The 26168-nt window shown below is 48.5% G+C and overlaps 1 protein-coding gene across 4 annotated transcripts in view; it reads right to left on the minus strand.

The window, feature by feature from the left end:
- Nucleotides 1–26168, minus strand: part of STK32B (serine/threonine kinase 32B) — a 409845-nt gene that overhangs the window by 19637 nt on the left and 364040 nt on the right. For all 4 annotated transcript variants that reach the window (XM_027597377.2, XM_027597375.2, XM_027597376.2 and 1 more), the window contains 3 exons: nt 10717–10820; nt 3122–3238; nt 801–926 (listed from right to left, as the gene is read on the minus strand). In XM_027597377.2, the coding sequence (XP_027453178.1) occupies nt 801–926; nt 3122–3238; nt 10717–10820 (347 nt within the window). The remainder of the gene's footprint in view (nt 1–800; nt 927–3121; nt 3239–10716; nt 10821–26168) is intronic.

Consider the following 26168-nt stretch of genomic DNA (forward strand, 5'->3'; position numbering starts at 1 on the left):
CACCTGAGGTCACAGAGGTGGTAGTGAACCCAAGTCTCTACGGCCTGTGCCCCCAGGGTGGGACAGCCTGCAGTCTCCCTCCAGGACCCAGCCCTGAGTCACTCTAGGTGCCTTTGTATGTTGATTGGCTTATTATTGGTACAAAATTCCTAGTGCACTGGTTGTCAACAGGGGGCAGCTGTCGCCAAGGGTGCTTGGCAATGTCTGGAGATGGTTTTGGTTGTCACAACTGGGGAGGACCACCAGCACTTTGCGGGTAGAGTTCAGGGATGCCACTAGTCTCCGATGGACAGGAAAGGCCCCCACCCAAGAATCATCTGGTCCCAAGGCCAACTAACTGTAGCACAGTGAGGAGGCCTGCTCTCATCTGCAAGCTCCTTGACAATGGGCACCAAGACTGTTTTCTTTATAGGGGTTCCCCTCGAGTCACACGCAGTGCCCGCATATGCAGGTACTCAGCGAACACAGGCCAGCTGGATCGGTGGGTGGGTGGATGCACGTAGGTGGGTGTGGTTCTCCCCTCGCCAGTGCCTGGACCTGCGCACACAGTGGGTGTGATTCAATAAAAGAAAGGAGGCTCTGTGCCCACAAAGACCTTCTACAAGGAGAGAAGCTTCCCAGGTGGAATCTTGGAAAAGAGGTCCAAATCCACAGTCAATCTCTGCGTAATGTGAACCCTTTGGAGCTCCTGTGGCCATGGCCAGCAGAGGCCTCCCCAGCCAGCTTCGGGGTGTTCCTCCAGAGCGGGGCAGGGGACCCTGCAGAGGGATGGCATGCCAGTGGACCATACCCCCACTCACATTAGGCACAAAGCCGGGCGTCAGCGCCTTCTCGAACACAGCATCCCAGTTCATGTCGGCCAAGTAGGGTGCGCTCTGAACGTCACCGAGGCTGGACAGGCGGCTCTCAGGGTCCTTGGTCAGGAGCTGTGGGCAGAGGGCAAACGTGCTTGCCTGAGTTATGTGCCCCGCGAGGTTAACGGGGACCCCGAAGGTAGAAATCTAGCAAAAATGAAGATGCCTCTGCTTTTTATGTTCTATTAATTCTGTGCTCTGGGTTGCCATTGTCGGAAGCGTCACCTACACTCAGCCCTTTGTCGCCAGAGAGGAACCCAAAGGGCGGGCTGCTTCCAAACAGTCACCCAGAGAGAGACTCTTTGGCAGGACCTGGATTTTCAGCCACCGCGCTGTCCTTGGGGACTAGCGCCCGTGACATCCCACTCGCGCTGATGTCTGCAGAGGCTTCCAATTAAATATAAAAAGAATTAGCCACCTCATCTTGAGACTGTCAGCTTGGTAACAGATGTGCGAGAAAGTGTAATAGAATTTATCCCTAGGCAGCTCTGTGGTGACCTCTGTGGCCTGACAGAGTGGCCTCATTTGTAGCCAAGGGTATAAATTTTAGCTTCACCTCAAATAGAATTTTTCCTAATACGGGGTCATGCAGTATATTAAAAAATAGCCACACAGTACTACCTTGCACCCAGATGGGTGCACCTCCTCTTTCAGCTGTCAATTTCAGCTTTTCAAATACGTACTGGCTTACCTAGCACAGAGAACACTTGGGCTAACAGTGACACACAGGGGCCCTTGCCCCAGGACTGCCAACCCCCCACTCCCACCCCCACCCCAGCTGCGAGGCTCTCGGACAGGCTGCTGAAGGCTGTGCACCTGTTGCCTCCTCTAGAGCAGGAAGAGCAAAGGCAACTCTTCCATTTCCAGCGCATGATTAGGATGGGACCCAAGGTGTTTGGTAAGGGCCTGGCCAGGGCTAAGGGGGGTGTGGTACCCAGCTGCCAACAGGTGGGAGCTAGAAGTCAGAGCCCCCTGGCCAGTTTGCTCCCCGCCTGTCCCCCGACACTGCAGAAATCTCCCAGCTGTGCCCAGCGAGCAGGCTGCGGTCCCACCACATGAGGACACCTGGCAAAGTCCTATCTGCTGGTCATGGCAGCCTTCTCCTAGGGGCTGCCCCAAAACAGCAGGTGCAGATTTAAACAGAGACTCCACTCCTGTGCTCCATGGGAGTTCCCTGTTCAGGACAAGCAGTGCTCCTGGGTGCAGGGGGCGGGGAGGGGTGCAGGCAGTGGCTCGGGCACAGGGCATCCAGGTGATTCTAGTCAGCAGTGGGTTCTAAGGACCCCTGACTTCTAAGAAGCAAGTACTGAATTTCCTCTAGAGCAACTTAGTCATGGACAGTGATGTAGGGAAGAACAGCTGGTGTCTGGAGCGGGGACAGCCTGGATTCAAACCTCGCCTCCGCCCTCGGACGGCCCCGTGGCGCGGACGGAACTGTGCCCTCCTGAACCTCTGTGTTCTCACCTCTAATACGGGCTCCCAGGGCTGTGAGGACTGCGAAGAGCCAGCGCACGGCCCAGAACACGACATTCCCTCAAGCACTGCTGGCCGCCGTTACCGTCGTCCTTCTACAAATGCCTGGGTCCCAGCCACGTGCCGGACTCTATCCGCCCTGAGCGTCTCGGGGGATTCCGAGGCAGGAAGGCTTAATGCCAGCCTCCAAAGGAGGGCACCACAGCCTTACTGTGCCAAACTTGAGCGGGCTTCAGAACCACCCGGGAAACTGATGGGAATACAAACCACAGGGCCCCCCACCCCCAGAGTTTCTGAGTCAGAAGGTCTGGGTGGAACCTGGGAATCTGCATTTCCAACAAGCTCCCCGCTGTTGCTGCTTCTCCTGCCGCTGCTGGCCCAGGGGACACCCTTGGGGAGCCAGTGCTTTGTTCTGGTCAACTCTAGCTCCTGGAAAAAGTCAGGAGATGTCCCATTTCTTAAAGCTCAGCGACTTAAAAGACCATCTGTGGCAACAATTTTAAAGAGCCGTATGCGTTAAGTATTTCTATTTATTAGGAGCTTGTAGTGGAGTGAAAAGATCCTGGGGCTCTGTTGCCGCAGATGTATCTCCACGTGGACTCTAGCACCCAGTGGCTCCGTGATCCTGGACGCGAGACTGTGAGTGTGCTTACGATGTGGTGTGAGCCCTCTGCCTACTTTATCCAGCCCACCACTGGCATTCCGTTCCTTCTGTCATGCCTGAATGTGCTGGGATGCCTCTTTCTGCACTGACTTCGGCCCCCAGGCCTGCCGGCTGGTGGCTGTCCCCTTACCTTCTTCAGCAGTGCCACCATGCCTTTGCACCACGTGGAGGAGTAGTGGATGCGCTCCACCTTGAACATGTTGAGGATCTCATCAATGGGTGTGGCCGAGTGGATTTCATACGGTCTCTGCAACCAAAGGACCAGACAGGGAGTCAGAGAGAAGCCAACCGGAAGACACCGCACATGCGGTTAAAATGGTGTATACACGAGGGGGTGGCTTATTCTTTTCCTTCACATAACAGTGGGCGTTCCTCTTCCACCACAGAGCAGTTGGCCCATGTGCCAACAGGGACCAGGCCTGCAGGGTCGGGCCAGACCCCAGCAGGTGGGTGCTGGAGCTTAAACGAACTTGGCAAGGTCACATACCCGGTAAGTGGCAGAGGCAGGATCCACACCCAATAGCCTAACTCCTGATTCCCTGCTCCGGGCCTGGGGGTGGGGTGGCTCTCACCATCCACTGGACACGCAGCATCACCTCCAGTCAAGGCCCCTACCTGCTGGTGGACCTCACACCACATTTCCCAGGACTGGCTGAGCCAGCTGGGGGTGCACAGGGCCGGAATCACCAAGGTCTGGGTCCGGTAGGGTGGATGGATGGGGGGATGCCGGGCTTCTATCTACCACCCTCTCCCCTCTCCCCCAGTGAGGATGTATAACTCTGTTCTCCAACTGGCCAGCTTGGCAGAGCATTGAACCTCCTGATGCATTTTTCCCACATTGCCTGGGCAGTTTCTTGCTTCCGAGAACCTCTCAAAACTTGGGATGGGACCCTGGGTACAGAGCTTGCACACTGTCTGAACTCTGCACCTGCTCTCCCACCCAGGTTCTCTCCCCCTCTTCACCCTCCACCCAGCTCCATGGGCCAAGATGCTTTGAGGTTTGCATCACGGTCAAGTGGCTCACGGCTGGAACAGGCAGTCACTTCGGGAGCACGTGTGGCCCACCAACTAGAGAAACTGAGAGCAGTGAGTTCATAGTTGTCCTCGTGAACCTGATTGTCTGCTACGAAATTCCTGCTGGGGCATCCTCGAGGGTGGGCTTGTATTGTACTCATTTCTGTGTTCTCAGGCTCTCCAGCAGCCTCCGCCATCCAGCAGAGCACGATGACAAGCTTGATGAGTCCATCCATCCACAAACACTGATTGGACACCTGCAGGGGGTTGGAGCCTGTACTGGGCTCACGTGGCTCTTAAGGCACGGGCTCCAACCCCGTGGAATTTGGATTCCCACAGGGTTGCTGCCAATAGGAGGTCCCAGCCCAAGGAGGTGAGGGCATCCTGAGCCCTGGATGGGTGATGAATCCCTGGAACGGAGGAGCATCTTTATCTTCATCAAATGGGGCTCCCCTGCGGGGAAGACGTCTGCCCGTGGGAGTGTGGCTGTGCCTTCTGATGTGCCTACCCAGAAGGGGAACTTTTCCTGACTTTTCCTCCTCTTTCATCTGTCAATCGAATTGGGAACTCCCCCTTTTGTCCTATATTCTGCAGAGCAAAGCCAAAACCTGTGGGCTCCCTAGAAAGGCCAGCTAACTAGACATGCTAACATTTTTTACATATGTCTTCAAACATTTTCTTCCAATGTCATGGGAAGTGGAGTAGGGCTCCAGTAAAGAACACTTTCGAATTTCTTCCTGAGGCTGTTGCCTTCCTCTGCCTTCGCAGGACCTGCCTTACTTGACCAGTAGCAGCTACCATGATTAGAAATAACAGGAGTGAACATGGAGAGCGGAGACGTCAGTTTCTGGACTGTTGCAGATCGCTTCTTCCCATCTTTTTGCCTCTGGAGAAACCATTCCTCCCATCCTGTCCCAGCGGTACGTGGAGGTGGGAGGAGCTTGGGAGATGGAGCAGTCTCACCTCCTCATTTTAGAAGTCGGGACACTGAGGCCGGAAGACAAACAGCGACCCTGCTCCCATCCCACAGAGATGCAGGTCCTCCTTCCCCGAGGTTTCTCCGGTACTAGAGCCTGCCTGGCGGAGCACCTGCCTGGAGAGCCAGCCAGCAACAAATAGGAAGGTTTTTCTCATCATTCACACTGCATTCTGTCGTTCCTTCTTGGTTGCCTCAAGGCATGCATCAATCTGCTTTTCCATCCCCTCTCCAAACCCGCCACTCTCTAGCTCTGTCCTCTCCGCTTCTGGAGGGAACCAGACCAGTAAGAGTAACAATGGTGATCATTATGGTAACCCTGAGAAGCCACGAGGCCAACACAGTGGTTAAATACATTCGCAGACAAGCTGGGAACACCATGGGACATGCTCTGCAGCTTGCAGCTCTGGGCTCAGCCTTCGTCCATGTGGGTGGTTGCAGAGAAGCCCAGCTCCTTCTACGAGAATATTGGCAAATCCTGAGATCACTATTTCACCTGCTCGGGGAAAGAATTCTACTGAAGCTTGGTTCTCATGCATTGGCCTTAGGATGTGTTGACTCAGAAAAGAAAGTGGCATTTCTAAGGTAAAGTAATTACATGTACTGCTGGGGAAAGTGATTTTAGCAGCAGGGCGCCGGATATACTCATTATGGAGTGCAGGTGGGTCTCTATTCCAGGACACTCAGTTTACAAAAAAGGCCAATTTACCAAGAAATCGAAGAGAGGGGACAAGAATTGCTACAGACTTGTTATTTGAGCTGTTAGAGCTGAGTTGGGCTTTGGGGACCATCTAATCCAATGTTTTTTTTTTTTCCCCAAAACCTTTTTACTCCAAATCCCAAACATGGAACAGATGAAAGTGAGGAACACTTTCTCAGGTTATGAAATCTCCAAAACCAGAAGAAGCATTCCCCACCCCCCAGAACTGTTGAACCACCTCTGCTGGGTCCTAGAGATCCAGGAAACATAGCCTGAAAACCTTAGAACAACCCACACGCGCTTTCCCCTACCTTAATGGAGACAGAAAACCCAGAAAGTGAGATCACAGAGTCCATTTCCTCCCAGGTCCTGACTCCTGGCACACTGCTCTGCCTCTTTACCAAGGGACCAGAAGTCAGTGTTCAGCTCGAGGACTGCCTCTCTCCTTCCATCAGCTTTGTACACCATTACCATTACACTCCCTGTTCTGCTCTGCGGTTGAGCCCATCCAGGGGGTGTAGACCCAGTTCTTCGTTCTGCACTGCAGCCTCTAGGGGAGCTCCACACACCCTCTTTATTCATCACCTCTCTGCACCCTAGACCTTCTCTGTCTACAAGATTGCAAGGAGATGAGTTGACTGGGGTCCAAGGCAAGGTCAGGGAAGTGGCTGGGAAGAAGCAGAGAGGGCCTCAAGGCACCATAGCGGGGGTTTGGAGGCCCCACCCTTTGTCTACATCAAGAGCCCACTCTGTGCAATGCAATGTGCCATGAGCCTGGCACTCAGGATCTCATTTAGTCCTCTTGGTTACTCTATGGCAGTGGTCCGCAAGCGGAGACAATCTGTTCCCCAGGGGATATTGGATGACGTTGGGAGACATTTTTGGTTACCATAACGCAGTGGGGGAGATTTCTGCCAGCATCTGGTAGGGAGAGGCCAGGGATGCTGCTAGCATCCTGCACTGCACAGGACCGCCTCCAGCACAAAGCATTCCCCAGCTCCACGTGTCCACAGTGCTAAAGTCGAGGAGCCCTCTGCTTTGGGCTTGAAATCCCATCCCCCCACTTGGTAGATGAGGAATGAGCTCACCCCAGATCATTCAGAGACCATGTAGCAAAGCCAGGATGTGAGCCCAGAAAAGGGGATCGCAAAGGACCTTCGCTCAACTACCGTGCCACCACGTCCACCGACAGCACCACACTGCCTACCTGGTAACCCCGAGTGTCTCCAGCTGACCTCAGGGGCTTCTACAGACTGTCCCCCGACTGTCCTCTGAATGCTGGTCAGTCAACCATGTTTGCTATGTCCGTCACAGTGGCTCTTCCCCATCTGTATCCACACTGTTCCCTCCAGCAGCTCCTCTGTGACCCAGCTTAGATGTCTCTTCCCTCAGGTATTCTCCATGTTCCTGTGAGCAAGTGATCAGCACTTTATGTGCATCATCCTACCTCAGAGTCATTGCCGGGAGTGTAGCTAACACGCATCCGGGACGCGGTGTGTGCTCTGCCGCATTTTCTCACGCCATCCCCACTGTGGCCCGTGGGTCGGCCTCATAATCCCCATTTCATGACGGAGGAAGCCAGGGCTCAGAGGAGGTCAGTGACTGAGCCAGAATCAGAGCCCCGAGGAGCCCCGAGCGACAGCACAGACCTCTGCTCACGGGGCCCCTGGGTCTTCCCCCCGTGGTGCTCATCCACCAGGCGTGACCCAGCCTCCACTCCCAGTGCCCGCTCCAGCGTGGAAAGGTGCTAAGTCAGAGAGGATGTCGGCCTGCTGGCAGGCCCCGCAGGGCAGGAATCACAGCCAGGAGCGGAAGCTCGCTAACATTCATCAGGCACGTGCTGATTAATCAGCACCATCGCAATGACTTAATTCTCAAAGCAACCCTGTTGGGTAGATATTATTGTTAATTTTTTTTCCCAGTTAACAAATGAGGATTGTGAGCACTCGATCTGTTTACCAGCTTTGGTTAAGATTACTGACAAGGTACCCGTTAGAGCTAGGGTTTGACCCTGTGAATTCCTCTAAGATCCCCTTTGTCTATAACGAGGAGGCAGCTTTCGGTTGAGAGAGAGGAAACACTTTCTAGCCCTTAAAGCTGTCAGAAAAGGAAACAGGTCCTTTCTGGAGGTAAGGAGCTCCCTGGATGCTGAGGGGAACCAGTGAACAGGTGGGTGATCACCTGTCGGGATGCCATCTGGAGCCTGGCAGGTGGGCAAGCGGACAACGGTGTGCTGAGGTCTCTAAGGCCCTTCTCTGGGTCTGTGGGTGGGGAATCCTCTCCTCCCTAATCAGAGGGTGTGGTCGCAGTCCCGGGAGACCAAGGGATCTGTACTCTAACAGGGAACTCTCCAGGCGGCACAATCTTGGGTCTCTTTCTTTCACTTAGCAGGTGTGCGGAGTGAGGACTAAGATTCTACTTTGGGCTCAGAGATCCTACTTATGTCCCTGGTCCAGACTATAAGATCCACTCAGGCTCATGGGAGTCTCGATGTTGAGATTTTAAGCCCATTGATGACACTCGATTCCTCGGCTCTCCCTACAGAGCATTTGAGAAGAGACGGCTGTTTTCCGGACTGGGACTAGAGTGTTCCTGGGTCCCCAGCCAGCAGACTGTCCTGATCTCACTCATTCTGTTTCCAACTCTAACATCCTAGAACACACACACCAGAAAATCCCCCTTATGGCTTTCATCTTTGGGAGGTAAGAAGCTCCCTGGATTTTGAGGGAACCAAGGAACAAAGACGTGGATGACCACTCATCAGGGATGCTGTCACTGACACGATGGAGGAATTCTGGGGGGGAGGGACAGCCATTTACACACCCCAGAGATAAGCAGGTACGCGTCTCGGTATGGTTTTTTTTACCAAACGGGATTGTTTCCCGTATGTATGGAAAACAGAGAATTAATTGTTTGCATAAACCTGTCAAAGGTGAAGCCAGACCCAGACATTTGTGAGAAAGGTTAACATGAGCACAGAACAGGCACCCTTTCACCCAGTCACCCCATGACTACATCAAAGTCCCCGATCGCACTGTGTGCTTCTCATTCCTCCCTTGAACGCCATTTGGATCTCTGAGTAGAAAACTCTGTCGTACTGAAAATGAAACGATTTATTTTGGAAGCAGCAAGAACCACTCTATCCTTGGGGCTTTTTGCCAAGTCATCATCTTTAACTGTTCTGACCCGTGAGGAATGACAGATGTTTGAAAAAAAAAAAACAAAAAACAACAACACAAAATCCACAGGCCCCAAAGTGCTGTCCCTTAGAATGAGTTCCCAAACCAGGGCTTAATACATATCTAATTGCAGGTCTAACCTCTCCCAGAAATGTCATCTTACCCGGTGATTTGGGAATTTTTCAGTCCTGGCCTGGGAGTCTGCCCCCTGGGTCCTCTCCACCCCGTGAAGAAAGACGGATAGTCTGACGATAAGACACCTTGCCTTGCCCCCTAGAAAGCTCTTCGCCTAAAAGAATCCTTTCCTTTTGCTCATAACATCTTGCCCCATCCTCCTATAAAAACCTTCCATTTCGGAGGACTCCTTGGAGCACCTCGCAACGTGCGAGATGGGGTGCTGCGAGATGGTGGATCCTTTAACGGAGCCAATTAGATCTTCAAATTTACTCAAGTGATTTTTTATTTAACATAGAGAAGGTACTTTCTGCTGATGAACATCCAATCATGCTTGGGGCAACTGCTTGCCGAGGGCATTTGTATGACTGGGAACGTCAGATTAACAGCATCTGGAGGATGCCTGTGTCCTCTGGTTCATATAGCATTTGGGACCCTCATACTCCCTCCTGACTGTGTGCATCAATGAACCCAGCAGACGACAAAGGGACCAGCCAAGAAGAAGATGAATTTTTTCACTCAGTGCCTGAGAAAACAAGTTCTTATATATATATATATATATATATATATGTATATGTATATATATATATGTACATATATATACACATACATATATACATATAAATGTATATTTTTAATTCTAAAAACATCATATATAGCAATTATGCTTTTGAGGAATTCAGAGGAAGTAATTGAGATCAAGAGCAGAAATAGTTATTAAACTACAGGATTAAAAATAATAATACTTATTTGCACTCACATGGCTTTGATGGTTTGCAAACTCCCATCATTCATTCATTCATTCATTCATTCCTCACCCTTTGTCACCTGCACGGGCCACCCCTGCCCTCCAGGAGTGCATCTCCACTGGCCTCAGTGTGCATGGACACAATCACGCAGCCAGTGGCTCTGCGCCAGGGTCTGGAGAAGTGAAGGAGAGTGAAATGCAAACCTTGGGTCTCCGTCGGGGGGCGGAGTGATCCCATGGTAACCTCAGCTTCATGAAACAGACTGAAGGCTTTTTATCCCCGTTGTACCAAGAAGGAAACCAAGGTCCAGTGGTATCATTTTCCAATAATACTTGTGCAAAGAAAAATGCTTCAAAATTGGTTTGTCATAATTCTTTCTACTAAAGTAAAAATGAGTTATCAGTTGCCATTAGTTATCTCCAGCTATTAAATGAAATGAAATAAAAACCAAAGGACATACCGAATGTCCCCTTTTTAGGGGACATCGAGCTATGTACTTGGGGAAGATATAGAACAAACAAACAACACGGAAAAGAAGCATGGTCCTTATATTTAAAGAGCTCCAGATCAGGCTGGAAAATCAGGCACGGGCACATCGTGCTGTGGGTCGGGAGAGGACAGTGTTTGAAATCACGATGCCAAGGTGTTTGAACTGCCACTGATTAGATGCTGACCTTTATGTAAGACCTTCCCCTGTGAACATCCATTTCCCCATGAACAGAAGGAGGCAGCTGGACCAGAAGCTCGCTCTGGGCCCCTCTCATGCTCAGGGATCTCAGGCACACGGGCCATCAGAACCGGGACCCAGGGCCTCTGACTCCTCACGTGGGCTCCTTCCCAGCTGCGTGGCTGGCCAACAGCACCCAGGTCCGGTCTGACCTGAGCCCCAACTTCCAGGGCTCCCCGTGTTCCCCACACAGGTGCATGTCTTACCCAGCCCCGCAGCAGCTCATAGGCCGTGACACCTAGGGACCACCAGTCGACAGGGTATGAGTAGCCAGGGCCTCCGTCCACATACACCTGGAACACTTCCGGGGCTGCAAAAGACAGGACAGAGAGAAGGTCACCACACACCACAGTTTACACTCACCGCCTCTCAGAGAGGGGACCCCGGGGGGGGGCAGGAACCCAGCCTCTCGGAGGGCAAAGCCAGGACTCCGTCCACGGTGCCACGTGGCTCCTGCCCTCCGTTAAGCCCCGAGCGGGCTGGACAACAAGTCCCAGGCATCGCAGGAAATACTGGTGTGGCCCCCGGGGGGAGTAGGGGTGATCCAGTGTGCGGTGGAGGGGGTCTGCTAGGGCGGAGACTGGGAAAGCCCCCCGGAGGAGGTGGATTGGTGGAGCATGAATCACTGTCAGCGTGAACACGGGCGCGGTAAGATCTGAGTTAAGATGAAGAAACCACACCTCGTAAATGTCCCCCTGTTTCTGGCACCAACACCGGGTCAGGCGTCCCAACAACCGGCAACGCTTAGAACCCGTGGAGCCTGCTGCCTCTTGCAGGAAACAGTCCTAGTTTGGATATGAAGCTCCCAGGGCAGGTAAATCCACCGAGACAGGAGGCAGACTGGGGGCTGCCCGGTTCAGGAAGATGGGGAGCAACTGCTTAGTGGATGTCCGCTGGAGGAGATGAAAATGTTCTGGAACTAGGGAGAGGTGGTGGTCACACAACATTGAGAATGTACTAAAAGCCACAGAATTGTTCCTTTGAAATGGGTCATTCTGTTCTGTGAATTTCACCTCAGCTGAACAAAAAGTGAAGGCGGGAGGCCCCGGGGTGGTGGATGCTGGTTCTTCAGGGCAGGTTGTTTGTCCTGGGGGACTCTGGGCCCTCAGGTGCTCTAATGCGCCGAGTGGTGCGTTAATCTCATTGCTCCACCCCCAAGTCGCTAGGCCAGGAGTGCGTCCACGCTCTAATTGCTCGTATTGGCTTCCAGGAAAATTTTGTGAAATGTGGATCCTTTCCAGCAAATTAACTTGCAGACGTAATTCCATTTTACAGTTGTCAGAGCAGACAAAATCTGTCCCTTGGAACCACAACATGTTGTGATTAAAGATGTTTCAGCTCAATCTTCAGACTGGCATTCAGCGGGCATGGGAACGGGGAGGGCTGGATGAGGCAGGCGGGGCAGGACATGCAACGCTCCCATCTGGGCTCTTGGCTTAGCAGCCAGCAGCCAGACTCCGGCTGCCCTGTGGCGATGCTCCCCATTTGCTCCGTATCTTACAGCGCACGTTCCCCCTCGGGTTCTAACGAGAACCTCTTCACAAGAGCCCCCAGGGTCATGTTTGCCTGGGACCCATTTTACAGATGAGGTTCAGAGAGGGCCAGTGGCATGAAGAATGTCACACAGCCGGAAAGTGCCAAGCTGAGGTGTGCCTCATGCACGGACAGAATCCTTGTTTGAAGCAAGGTTCATATCAACATTTCTTTAAGCACACAAAGATGCTCAGTCTAAATTAGGGGGAGGCAGGATTGGGAATTAGAGGAAATGTCCCCTTTGGTTATTTGAGCCTAACAAACAAACCGCTGGGCTATGCTGGGGAACAGTAAGCAGGTCAGCGTGGCTGGACCTGAGTTTAACAAGTTACGTAAGCTTCTCTTTGCCTCAGTGAAATGTGGTGAAATGTGGATAATAAGAACAGTTTCTTCACTGGGCTGTTGTGAGGATTAAATAAGAGAATACGCTGCCCGGCTGGGCTGGAGTGAGTGCTCCAGAAACCTCAGGCATGGTTTTCAGTAGTAGAATTGGCATTCCGAGCTCCTCTCCCTGTCACGTGTAGTCTCACTGCCATCCACCCCATCGCCCAGAAGCCTGGGGACCATCCTAAATTTCATCCAGACGCTGACTTGTGTATTTTTAGCATCTTGATGTCTGCCCAGCCTTTCCCTTATAGACCAGCTTGACTTCAGAGACGGCGACCTCACCTGTTCATTAAGCATCCTGTGAGCAAGTATTCGGTTTCTTAGCAGACACTAGCCCTGAACTGTGCTCTTCTGCTTCCCACCTGCATCCCACCGTGAGCCTGAAACTGAGCTCCGATCTCCAGGGACTTCCTTCCCTGCACCTCAGTCTGTGCACCTGCCCTCTTTTCTCTGTGCTGAGAGTTCCGGATCATCGTGCCGTCTGTGCATTCCCAGGGCCTGGACGGCTGGGTCCTGGCGCAGCCTGTGTGCTCAGACAGTGCAGGGGCCAGGAAGGCACCCATGAGCTCAGGGATGGCTGTGTGTGCCGAGGTCCTCCCCATAAATCCTTGTCATGCCCAGTAGCCCCCGCCTGTTTGGAATTCAGGGCACAAGCAGCATTCTGTCCTGGCTGTCATGACCAACCAATTGACAAGTATCTGTGGCCTGTGATTGCACTCCCAGAGACGGTGACATTCTTTCCTCCCCTACACACTTGGGACTGATGACAGAACATGAAAAACATTTTTGCCATAATCCATATGCCACCAAAACGACCGCTTTGGTGGCCCGGAATCATAGTGCGTAGAAGCGAGAGCATCATGCAGGTATAAATTTGCAAGGACAGGTATGAGACTTTTCTCACATGTGGATGAATGAATAAGAGCAACCAGTTGTCCATTTCCTCTGCTGAGGGTTTTATGCATGTAACCTCTCTCGCCAGCGTCCCAAGCACCCAATGAGACATGTGCTGTAATGGTCTCCGTTTTCAGACAAGAAAGTAGAAGCATGAAGGGTGTGGTAGCTTGAAATAGTATCCCCTCTAAAGATGGATCCAAGTGTTAGCCTCTGGCACCTGTGAATGGGACCCTATTTGGAAATAGGGTCTTTGCAGATATAATTAAGAATCTCCAGATAAAATCGTCTCAAGATAAATTGTAGGGCCCATCTTCAATCCAATTACTGATGTCCTTATAGGAGAAAGGAGAGGGCCACGGGAGGAAGCAGAGATTGGAGCGGCCACAAGCCAGGAACCCTGGAGCAACCAGAGGCCCAAGAGGCAAGGTGGGGTCCTCTCCTAGAGCCTCCCGAGGGAGCACGGCCGTGCAGACATTTCAATATTGATTTGGCCTCCAGAATTCTGAGACAGTGACCTACTGTGTCAAGCCACCATGCTTGTGAACTTTGTTGAGCAGCCCTAGGAAATCCATAAGAGGGGCTAGGAACTCGCTCCGGCCGTCCAGCTGGTGTGGCAGACCTGGGGTTTGCCTCTCTCAGTTTTCTCACCTCAAAATCCTTCCTCCTGTACTAAAGTGACTGCCAGGATGGGTGCCGATGCACCCTTACACCTTCCTACCCTTCCAGGGCCTGGCACTCAGGCAAAGTACACAGGAGGCATTTAATAAATGCCCATCGATTGGCTCTTGCCCCCCTGATGCCATAGAGCTGGTCTGGCTTACTGCTTGCGTGCCTCAGAAGTAGAGACAGCTCGCAGCTTTGGAGTGTCAGCATGGCACAAATGAAGGGACCCTCGCAGACCATCTTGTCATCTCGTCCCCCCTGTTTTGGAACCGGCCACCGGGCTGGATGGGGAGGAGAGGCTGCCTGGACCACCCATTCCCCAGCTCTACGGGCAGGTATGGAACCCCTGATCCTGACGCCCAGGTTCAGGAATCCCATCACTGTAATGGTTACATTCCACTGTCGGCATCAGATGACTCTACCCCGCACAGCTCTTGTACCGCTTCCTCCTCTGGGCAGACATGCAGCCCTTGCTCAGATCTCCCGGTGGCCTCCCCACCAGGCCTCAGGCCTCCAGAGTTGTCTTCTCCAGTCCGTTCTTCTTGCTGCTGACGGGGGAGTTGGTTTTCTAATATGGGACACAGACCACGGTAGTAGCCGGCTTAAAGGTCTTCCTGTCCTCAGGGCTGTCTCACAGTCTGTGTTCCTGGGAATACCACCCGATTCATGTGAGGCAAATACATTTTAGAGGAGGAGGGATTCTGAGGTCAAATGTGTCTGGGAAATGATGAGGTTCAACCACGTTCCCTCCTGCTGGACTTGTCAGGGCCTTTAACGGGCTCACGTGCTTCACTGGCTCTCAAAAGTGGCCTAACTCAATAACAAACATGGCTTGGAAATGTGACTTGATCCTGGAGTCTTTTTTTAAGTTTTAGTGGAGCGATGGAAGGGACTAGGGCTGGCAACCTGTGTGGTTAAGTGAATCTAAATTCCGTGGCCTGGCATTCAGTACCTTTAGTGCCTGCCCATAGATCTTCCAAGCCGTACTCTGCCCCTGGGCTTTCCCATGCCACCCCGGGCTCTAGCCGCTCCTGCCGCTCACTGTTCCTGGAACTCCCCATCTGTCTGTCTGTCTCTTGTTCTCTCCCCTAATTCACCAGAGCTGTCTCACAAAAGGTACAGTTCCAGAGTTATCTCCTCCAGGAAGCTACTAGGTCCCAGATACTACAACGCTCATTACATGTGTCATCTGCTCTTCAAAATACCTCTCTGATATTATTATTTTCTACAATCCCCCTCCCTCCAGATTAGATTTGGGCTTCCTCCTGACCCCACCTTCCCTAGGCATCTCTTGAGGGTAACATCCACACACCCTGCTGCATTTTTGCTCATTTTGTCTGCTTTTCACTAGACCTTGAGCTCCCCGAGGGCAGGGACTGTCATGGTGTCTTGCTTGGTCTTCATGCATGCCTGCCATGAAGAAAAGTGGGAAAGGTTTGTTCACTGACTAAATAAATGAACGATTATAATACAAACCACAAACTATGTACCTTGCTATGTACCAAGCCCTGTTCTAAGCTCTTGATACACTGCTAATAAAAATAGGGAATCTTTACGGAGCACCTGCATGTACCAATAAGGCTTGCTTTAAGAGTTTCATAGGTGTAAGCTCATTTAATCTTCACAACAGCACAGAATGAGAGCTAGCTGCTATTGAGTCTGACTGCGGAAGGAACGGAATGGGCCAACATGGCCACGGCCAGGCCTGGGCTTTCCTTGCAGGACAGTGAGTGATGACAGTGCCCTGCCTCCCCAGGACAGCAAATGACAAACCAAGCAGAGAACAGGAGTTAGTTATGGCTTGCACAAAAAGGATGTCCAGGACCCAAGGTCTGGGTACCCTGATTGGATTACAGATGAACCAAATGCCCCACGTCCTTCTTGATTAAAACTTCTTGGCAATGACCTGGTGGGGGAACAGCCAACCCTGAATCTATCTTCAGCCGCTGGAAATGCCACCTCTAACTACCATCACCATGCACAAAACAGCCATGCAGAGCTTTCTAGGGCATAAAGTTCCTTCCTACATTACCCCTACCCATCCCCAGAGCACCCAACCCACGGATGGAGAAACCGAGGAGGTAAAGGGGTAATTTCAGGGCCATGGAGAACGTGAGTGGAAAAGCCTGGACTGGACTGTCATTCTTACGATTTTCAGCCTAGTACCCAATACACCTGTTCCTTTATGGAGCATCCACCATGTGCCAGAAGTTCAAGGTTTTTTTTTTTTTTTACATAAATTATTTACTCCTCGGCAAAGCTAATATTTACAGAGCATGTCCTACAGTTTTGCATGTGTTAACTCATTTTATCTTCAGAAGGACCTTGTGAGGCAGTGTTATTATTATCTCTAATCTTGGAAGCTGAGGCTTGGAGTAGTCAAGTTACATGCCTGGGTGATGCAGCGGGGAGACTCAGAGCCTTATCTGAACCCTCCCTGCCCCTTTCTCGGGAGTCGTTCAGAACGATGATCAGAATCCTACGACATCTCCTTCAAAATCCAGAGATTTTCCACCAAATTACACCATGCTTATGCTGAAATAAAAATAATTCATTATAAACATATATAACATAAATAAATATATAATATAAATATGTATAATGAATTATTTTTATTTTCACACACACAATATATAATTTATGTTTTACATCCCAAAATCTCTATAAGGTCATTGTGTTAAATCTGCTAATTCAACTGGAACTGAAGTCAAGAGTATGTATGAAGATCCAGGAATTCTACATTGGAGGAAATTAGGGTTTCAACATAACCCAAAAGAAAAATAACTAAGTGGTTCACCATGATCATGCACACTGATAAAAATGGTTTAAAATCCTACGGAAATTGGCTCTTGTATCACATTTCTTGACAGCGCTCGTGTCCTTTCCTGCTACAACCCCAGGATCTTTCATGGAGCCTGGAGTGTGTTGCACACCCCATGAGTCCTTGTGAGCACACTGGGCTAACACACTGGGCTGCCTTCCAGAGCCATGGAACCTATGGCTGCTTCTCTAGCCCAGCCCAGTGGCTTGGAAGATCAGCCTCACCTCCCGCTCACATCTTCCCCCTTCCCCGGAAATGTAAATATGCAGGTGGTGGGATCGGCCACCCTATGCTAACCACACAAGACTAAAAATATGAAAAGAATACAATAACCTCCTAAGTTATAATTATGATCCTGCTGGTTAAGCTCTATGGCTATTGCTGAAGGCTTTGATTGCCGCAGTGGAGGGTGGTATGCTAGCCAATGTTTAGCCTACAAGTCAACGACCGGCTTCCAGGATCTGTTCCTACACATAATTGCCTCCTTGACCAGGAACATAGAATTACCACGTTTCAGCCTAGAGGGGGCCTTCATGTAATTTCCTCCCTCCCCTACATTTTCTAGGTGAGGGAGGTAAAGCCACGTGGAGGAGTTCAGTGACTTCCAGCCCAGCTAGGACCAGAACCCAGGTGTTCTGCCCACTGGTCCTTTCCTCCTGGCAAGACCCTGTCTCCAGCTTGTACATCGTGGCCAGCAGGATGGCTAGATCGGTGCATCCAGCTGCCTCCTGGACACCTCCACTTAGCATTCCCATGGGCACTGCACACTCAACCTGCCCAGGCAAACTTGTTCCTCTCCAACTGCCCTCCTCCGGGGTCTCAGTCCCAGCCCACCGTCTGCTAAAAGTTGCACGAGTCAGAACAGAGGAGTCTCCTGGACTCTACCCTCCTTCAGTCTCTGCTTTTGATCATTTGATTGGCCCCAAGACTTTCATTTTCCTCTTCCAGAAACTTCCTCTCTACTCTGTTTCATCTCTGTCTGGACACACCATGGCCTCTCACCTACTCCATCCTGGCATTCTAACCTCCATCTGAATCAGTAGAATCAGTGAAACCGAGGGGTGAAAGGTGTGAATGTAGGAATTTTTCAGGCCTGCAAATGAACCTCAGCTCCCATGCTTATTGGTACAATGACCTTGGGCAAGTTACTCCACCTCTTATTTGTACCTCAGCTTTCCTCATCTGCAAAAAAGGAATAGGAATATTTGCTATATAATCTTGTGAAGAGAAAATGAAATTATGTATGTATTTATTGAGCCCATAGTAAGTGCCAGTAAATGCTATTTAATTTTGTTGTTGTTGTATTGTTATTATTCATGTGTTCAAATCACATAATTAAAATCATTCCAAGTTTTTCTATTTGCTACAGAATAAAGTTCAAACGCCCTAGCACAAGAATTCCTAAAGACCGGCTAAGTCCCAGGGAGATGGCGGAGGAGTAGGAGACCTGGGTTTCGTCTGGTCTCAGGAATTCAGCTGAATAGGGATCAAACCATTCCGAACACCTACGAACTCAACAGGAGATCGAAGAGGAGAGTAGCAACAACTCTCTGAACAGAGAAGCGACCACTTACTGGAAGGTAGGACGTGCGGAGAAGTGAATCCGAGGCGATATTCGGGAGGATAGACGGCGGGGGAGGGGGCCTCCATCCCGCTTCTGGCAAGTGATAGAGCCGTGGAGCACAAAATCGGAACTTTTAGAAGTCGGCTCCGCTGAGGGACGTCGCTCCAGTGGCTAAGCAGGGAGTGGAACCCTCGCGGGACAGTGTGGTCTCAGGACCCTCGGGGTCACAGAAAGACCGGGGGTGCCTGAGTGCAGCAGAGCTCCCAGGTATCGGAGCGGGGAAGCCGGCTGCAGAGACGGAGCCGAGGCGCGGGCTCTCAGCTCGGGGTGGCCATAAACTGTGATCCGCGGCCCAGTGGGGCCACTGCTCCTCCAGCAGGGACCCCACAAGCGGCAGAGCTGGGGAGACTCCCCTTCCTCCCCCGGGAGAAGCGGCACGGGAGCGCACTGGAGGGATCTGCTGGGTTTGGAGACTCCACACCGAGTCGGGTGCCAGAGATAGAAACCCGCGATCACAGGCCGGGTGAGCACGGAGTGCGGCCGGAGACCAGGGACACGGGAGTGACTGCTTTTCTCTGGGGGCGCACTGAGGAGCGGGGCCCCGAGTTCTCAGCTCCTCCGGGTGGAGAGTGGGAGGCCATCATTTTCACTCTCGTCCTCCAAAGCTGTACCGAGAGCTTGCAGGGAACAAAAGCTCCTGAGAGCAAACCCGAGCAGCTTGCTTAGCCCAGACCGACAAGGGCGGGGCAATTCTGCCTCCGGCAAAGACATTTGGGAACCACGGCAACAGGCCCCTCCCCCAGAAGATCAGCAAGAGCAGCCAGCAAACCAAGACCAAGTTTACCGATCAAGGAGAACGGGAGAACTCCAGCACTAGGGGAATACTGCACATAGAATTCATGGCTTTTTTACCATGATTCATTAGTTTTTCAAAGTTAATATGTTTTTAGCTGTTTTTTTTTTTTGAATTTTTCTTTTTCCCTTTTTCAACCAACATCTTATCAATCCCTTTTTAAAAAAAGTATTTTTTATTTTTCATTTTTAGAGTCATACTTTATCCCTTCATAGTAGTTACCCTTATTTTTGGCATATAGATATAAGTTGTTCTCTCTTTAAAATTTTGAGATACAGTTTCTTCTAATGGATCAAAATATACCCTAAATCACTAGTGTACGGCTTTGTTTTAGTCTCCTGCCTGATCACATTCTCTCCCTTTTCTGTTCTTTTCAAATCTTCTTCCTTTTTTCAAACAACTTCTTATCAATTCCTTTTATAAAATCTTTTATAATTTTCATCTTTACAATCATCTTCCGTCCCTTCATTGTATCAACCCTTATTTTGTACATATATACGTCTTTCTTCCTTTAATATTTTAGGAGGCACTTTCTTCTAACAGACCAAAATACACCCAAAATCTACTGTGTGGCACTGATCTATGCACTTGCCTGATCATATTTGATCATATTCTGGTTTTTTTGTTTTGTTCTGTTTTTGTTTGTTTTTATCTTTTTCTTTTTCTTTTTTCTTTCTTTCTCTTTCTTTTCCCCTGGTTTCAGGTCTTTTCTGATTTGTATAGAGTATATTTGCTGGGGACGTTGTTAACCTGTTAGCATTTTGTTCTCTCATTCATCTATTCTCCTCTGGACAAAATGACAAGACGAAAAAAATCACCTCAGCGAAAAGAACAAGAGGTAGTACCGTCTGCCAGGGACCTACTCAATACGGACATTAGTACGATGTCGGACCTAGAGTTCAGAATCATGACTTTAAAGATACTGGCTGGGCTTGAAAAAACCGTGGAAGTTATTAGAGAAACGCTTTCTGGAGAAATAACAGAACTAAAATCTAACCAAGTCGAAATCAAAAAGGCTATTAATGAGGTGCAATCAAAAGAGGGGGCACTAACTGCTAGGATAAATGAGGCAGAAGAGAGAATCAGCGATATAGAAGACCAAATGATGGAAAATAAAGAGGCTGAGAAAGAGAGAGAAAAACAACTACAGGATCACGAGGGCAGAATTCGAGAGATAAGCGATACAATAAGACAAAACAACATTAGAATAATTGGGATCCCAGAAGAAGAAGAAAGAGAGAGGGGCAGAAGGTATATTGGAGCAAATTATAGCAGAGAACTTCCCTACTGTGGGGAAGGAAACAGGCATCAAAATCCAAGGGACACAGAGAACCCCTCTCAAAATCAATAAAAATAGGTCAACACCCCGACATCTAATAGTAAAACTTACAAGTCTCAGAGACAAAGAGAAAATTCTGAAAGCAGCTCGGGGGACGAGATATGTAACCTACAATGGTAGAAACATTAGATTGGCAACAGACCTATCCACAGATTCCTGGCAGGCCTGAAAGGACTGGCATGATATCTTCAGAGCACTAAAGGAGAAACATCTGCAGCCAAGAATACTATATCCAGCTAGGCTGTCATTGAGAATAGAAGGAGAGATAAAAAGCTTCCAGGACAAACAAAAACTAAAGGAATTTGCAAACACAAAACCAGTCCTCCAAGAAATATTGAGGGATGCCTGGGTGGCTCAGTTGGTTAAGCGGCTGCCTTCGGCCCGGGTCATGATCCCAGGGTCCTCGGATCGAGTCCCACATCGGGCTCCTTGCTCAGCAGGGAGCCTGCTTCTCCCTCTCTCTCCCTCTGCTTGTGCTCTCTCTGTCAAATAAATAAAATCTTTAAAAAAAAAAAAAGAAATATTGAAAGGGGTCCTCTAAGCAAAGAGAGAGCCTAAAAGCAGCATAGATCAGAAAGGAACACAGACAATATGCAGTAACAGTCACCTTACAGGCAATACAATGGCACTAAATTCCTATCTTTCAATAGTTACCCTGAATGTAAATGGGCTCAATGCCCCAATCAAAAGATACAGGCTATCAGATTGGATTAAAAAACAAGACCCATCCATATGCTGTCTGCAAGACACTCATTTTAGACCCAAAGACACCCCCAGATTGAAAGTGAGGGGTGGAAAACCATTTACCATGCTGATGGACACCAAAAGAAAGCTGGGGTGACAACCCTTATATCAGACAAATTAGATTTTAAAACAAAGACTGTAATAAGAGATGAGGAAGGACACTATATCCTACTTAAAAGGTCTATCCAACAAGAAGATCTAACAATTGTAAATATCTATGCTCCTAACATGGGAGCAGCCAATTTTATAAGGCAATTAATAACAAAAGCAAAGAAACACACTGACAACAATACAATAATAGTGGGGGACTTTAACACCCCCCTGACTGAAATGGACAGATCATCTAAACAAAAGATCAACAAGGAAATAAAGACTTTAAATGACACACTGGACCAAATGGACTTCACAGACATATTCAGAACATGCCATCCCAAAGCAACGGAATACACATTCTTCTCTAGTGCCCATGGAACATTCTCCAGAATAGATCACATCCTAGGTAACAAATCAGGTCTCAACTGGTACCAAAAGATTGGGATCATTCCCTGCATATTTTCAGACCACAGTGCTTTGAAACTAGAACTCAATTACAAGAGGAAAGTCGGAAAGAACTCAAATACATGGAGGCTAAAGAGCATCCTACTTAAGAATGAATGGGTCAACCAGCAAATTAAAGAAGAATTAAAAAAACTCATGGAAACCAATGAAAATGAAAACACAACTGTTCAAAATCTTTGGGATGCAGCAAAGGCAGTCCTAAGAGGAAAGTATATAGCAATACAAGCCTTTCTCAAGAAACAAGAAAGGTCTCAAATACACAACCTAACCCTACACCTAAAGGAGCTGGAGAAAAAACAGCAAATAAAGCCTAAACCCAGCAGGAGAAGAGAAATAATAAAGATCAGAGCAGAAATCAATGAAATAGAAACCAAAGGAACAGTAGAACAGATCAACGAAACTAGGAGCTGGTTCTTGGAAAGAATTAACAAGATTGATAAACCCCTGGCCAGACTTATCAAAAAGAAAAGAGAAATGACCCAAATCAACAAAATCATGAATGAAAGAGGAGAGATCACAACCAACACCAAAGAAATACAAACAATTATAAGAACATATTATGAGCAACTCTATGCCAGCAAATTAGATAACCTGGAAGAAATGGGGGCATTCCTAGAGATGTATCAACTACCAAAATTGAACCAGGAAGAAAGAGAAAACCTGAACAGACCTATAACCCCTAAGGAAATTGAAGCAAGTCATCAAAAATCTTCCATCAAACAAAAGCCCAGGGCCAGATGGCTTCCCAGGGGAATTCTACCAAACATTTCAAGAAGAATTAATACCTATTCTCCTGAAAGTGTTCCAAAAAATAGAAATGGAAGGAAAACTTCCAAACTCATTTTATGAGGCCACCATTACCTTGATCTCAAAACCAGACAAAGACCCCAACAAAAGGAGAATTACAGACCAATATCCTTGATGAACATGGATGCAACAATTCTCACCAAAATACTAGCCAATAGGATCCAACAGTCCATTAAAAGGATTATTCACCACGACCAAGTGGGATTTATCCCTGGGCTGCAAGGTTGGTTCAACATCTGCAAATCAATCAACGAGATACAATACATTAACAAAAGAAAGAACAAGAATCATATGATCCTCTCAATAGATGCAGAAAAAGCATTTGACAAAGTACAGCATCCTTTCTTGATAAAAACTCTTCAGAGTATAGGGATAGAGGGTACCTACCTCAATATCATAAAAGCCATCTATGAAAACCTACAGCGAATATCATTCTCAATGGGGAAAAGCTGAGAGCTTTTCCCCTAAGGTCAGGAACGCGGCAGGGATGTCCACTATCACCACTGCTATTCAACATAGTATTAGAAGTCCTAGCCACAGCAATCAGACAACAAAAAGAAATCAAAGGCATCCAAATCGGCAAAGAGGAAGTCAAACTCTCACTCTTTGCAGATGATATGATACTGTATGTGGAAAACCCAAAAGACTCCACCCCAAAACTGCTAGAACTCATACAGGAATTCAGTCAAGTGGCAGGATATAAAATCAATGCACAGAAATCAGTGGCATTCCTATACACCAACAACAAGACAGAAAAGAGAATAATCAAGGAGTCGATCCCATTTACAATTGCACCCCAAACCATAAGATACCTAGGAATAAATTTAACCAAAGAGGCAAAGGATCTGTACTCAGAAAACTATAAAATACTCATGAAAGAAATTGAAGAAGACACAAAGAAATGGAAAAACGTTCCAAGCTCATGGATTGGAAGAACAAACATTGTGAAGATGTCAATGCTACCTAGAGCAATCTACACATTCAATGCAATCCCCATCAAAATACCATCCACTTTTTTCAAAGAAATGGAACAAATAATCCTAAAATTTGTATGGAGCCAGAAGAGACCCCGAATAGCCAGAGGAATGTTGAAAAAGAAAAGCAAAGCTGGCGGCATCACAATTCCGGACTTCCGGCTCTATTATAAAGCTGTCATCATTAAGACAGTATGGTACTGGCACAAAAACAGACACATAGATCAATGGAACAGAATAGAGAGCCCAGAAATGGACCCTCAACTCTATAGTCAACTGATCTTTGACAAAGCAGGAAAGAATGTCCAACGGAAAAAAGACAGTCTCTTAAACAAATGGTGTTGGGAAAATTGGACAGCCCCATGCAGAAGAATGAAACTGGACGATTTCCTTACACTACATACCAAAATAGACTCCAAATGGTTGAAAGACCTAAATGTGAGACAGGAGTCCATCAAAATCCTAAAGGAGAACACAGGGAGCAACCTCTTCGACCTCAGCTGCAGCAACTTCTTCCTAGACATGTCTCCAAAGGCAAGGGAAGCAAGGGCAAAAATGAACTATTGGGATTTCATCAAGATAAAAAGCTTTTGCACAGCAAAAGAAACAGTCCACAAAACCAAAAGACAACCGACAGAATGGGAGAAAATATTTGCAAATGACATATCAGATAAAGGGCTAGTATCCAAAATCTATAAAGAACTTATCAAACTCAACACCCAAAGAACAAATGATCCAATGAAGAAATGGGCAGAAGACATGAACAGACATTTTTCCAAAGAAGACATTCAAATGGCCAACAGACACATGAAAAAGTGCTCACCATTGCTCGACATCAGGGAAATCCAAGTCAAAACCTCAAGGAGATACCACCTCACACCAGTCAGAATGGCTAAAATTAACAAGTCAGGAAACGACAGATGTTGGCGGGGATGCGGAGAAAGGGGAACCCTCCTACACTGTTGGTGGGAATGCAAGCTGGTGCAAGCACTCTGGAAAACAGTATGGAGGTTCCTCAAAAAGTTGGAAATAGAGCTACCATACGATCCAGCAATTGCACTACTGGGTATTTACCATAAAGATACAAATGTAGGGATCCGAAGGGGTACGTGCACCCCGATGTTTATAGCAGCAATGTCCACAATAGCCAAACTGTGGAAAGAGCCAAGATGTCCATCGACAGATGAATGGATAAAGAAGAGGTGGTATATATACACAATGGAATATTATGCAGCCATCAAAAGGAATTAGATCTTGCCATTTGCAACGATGTGGAGGGAACTGGAGGGTGTTATGCTGAGTGAAATAAGTCAGTCAGAGAAAGACATTTTATCATATGAACCTCACTGATATGAGGAATTCTTAATCTCAGGAAAGTAACTGAGGGTTGCTGGAGTGGTGGGGGGTGGGAGGGATGGGGTGGCTGGGTGATAGACATTGGGGAGGGTATGTGCTATGGTGAGTGCTGTGAATTGGGCAAGACTGTTGAATCACAGATCTGTACTTCTGAAACAAAGAAGGCAATATATATTAAGAAAAAAGAAGAAGAAGAAGATAGCAGGAGGGGAAGAATGAAGGGGAGTAAGTCGGAGGGGGAGACGAACCATGAGAGACGGTGGACTCTGAAAAACAAACTTAGGGTTTTAGAGGGGAGGGGGGTGGGGGGATGGGTTAGCCTGGTGATCGGTATTAAAGAGGGCACATTCTTCGTAGAGCACTGGGTGTTATGCACAAACAATGAATCATGGAACACTACATCAGAAAGTAATGATGTAATGTGGTGATTAACATAACAATAAAAAATTATAAAAAATAAACCAATTCCTAAAGACCGGCTCCAACCTCACATTTGGGTACTGCCTTTATTATATAGCTCATTATGCCAACTGCAAAAAGTAGGAGATTCTTTACTTTTAATTATCTGTGACTTGTCTGATAATCTTCACCCTATTTTTTATACTCATGGACTCCTACTTCTACTTCAAGACTCAGAGCACATTTTATGCCCCCTGTGGAATGTTCAGGGAGTCTCATGCTATTCCTCTGTTCCTCCCATTTCCCCCCTCTGCTGGCCAAGTACATCAATCTGTGTTCTGGATTCTCAGCAAACCCTGGTCTGTACCTCCCTTGTAGCACTGATCATGCTATAATTTAATTAATGGCATACACTCCCACCTTCCTCACTGGGCTGTGAACCCTTTGAGGGCAGGGATATGACTAAGTCAGTCCCAGAGGCTCAGGCATTAGCATGAAGCTGATCTAGAAGTAGATGCTCAATGCATCATAGCAGCACAGAAGTTGGTCACAGAGACCTAACTTCAAATCTCAGTGGCTACCATTGCTGGCTATTTGTCATTGGGCAAGCACTTAATCCCTGTATAAGTGTCATATTCTGTGGAATAATAATAGCCCCCACCCCCTAGTGAGATAACATATGTGATGCATTGAGTACAGGGACAGACACATAGCAAGTTCTCAACAGATGTGAGCTAGTTACCGTTATATCAACGCATTATTG

This window comes from Zalophus californianus, chromosome 2, assembly GCF_009762305.2.
Source record: "Zalophus californianus isolate mZalCal1 chromosome 2, mZalCal1.pri.v2, whole genome shotgun sequence".
Taxonomy (NCBI): domain Eukaryota; kingdom Metazoa; phylum Chordata; class Mammalia; order Carnivora; family Otariidae; genus Zalophus; species Zalophus californianus.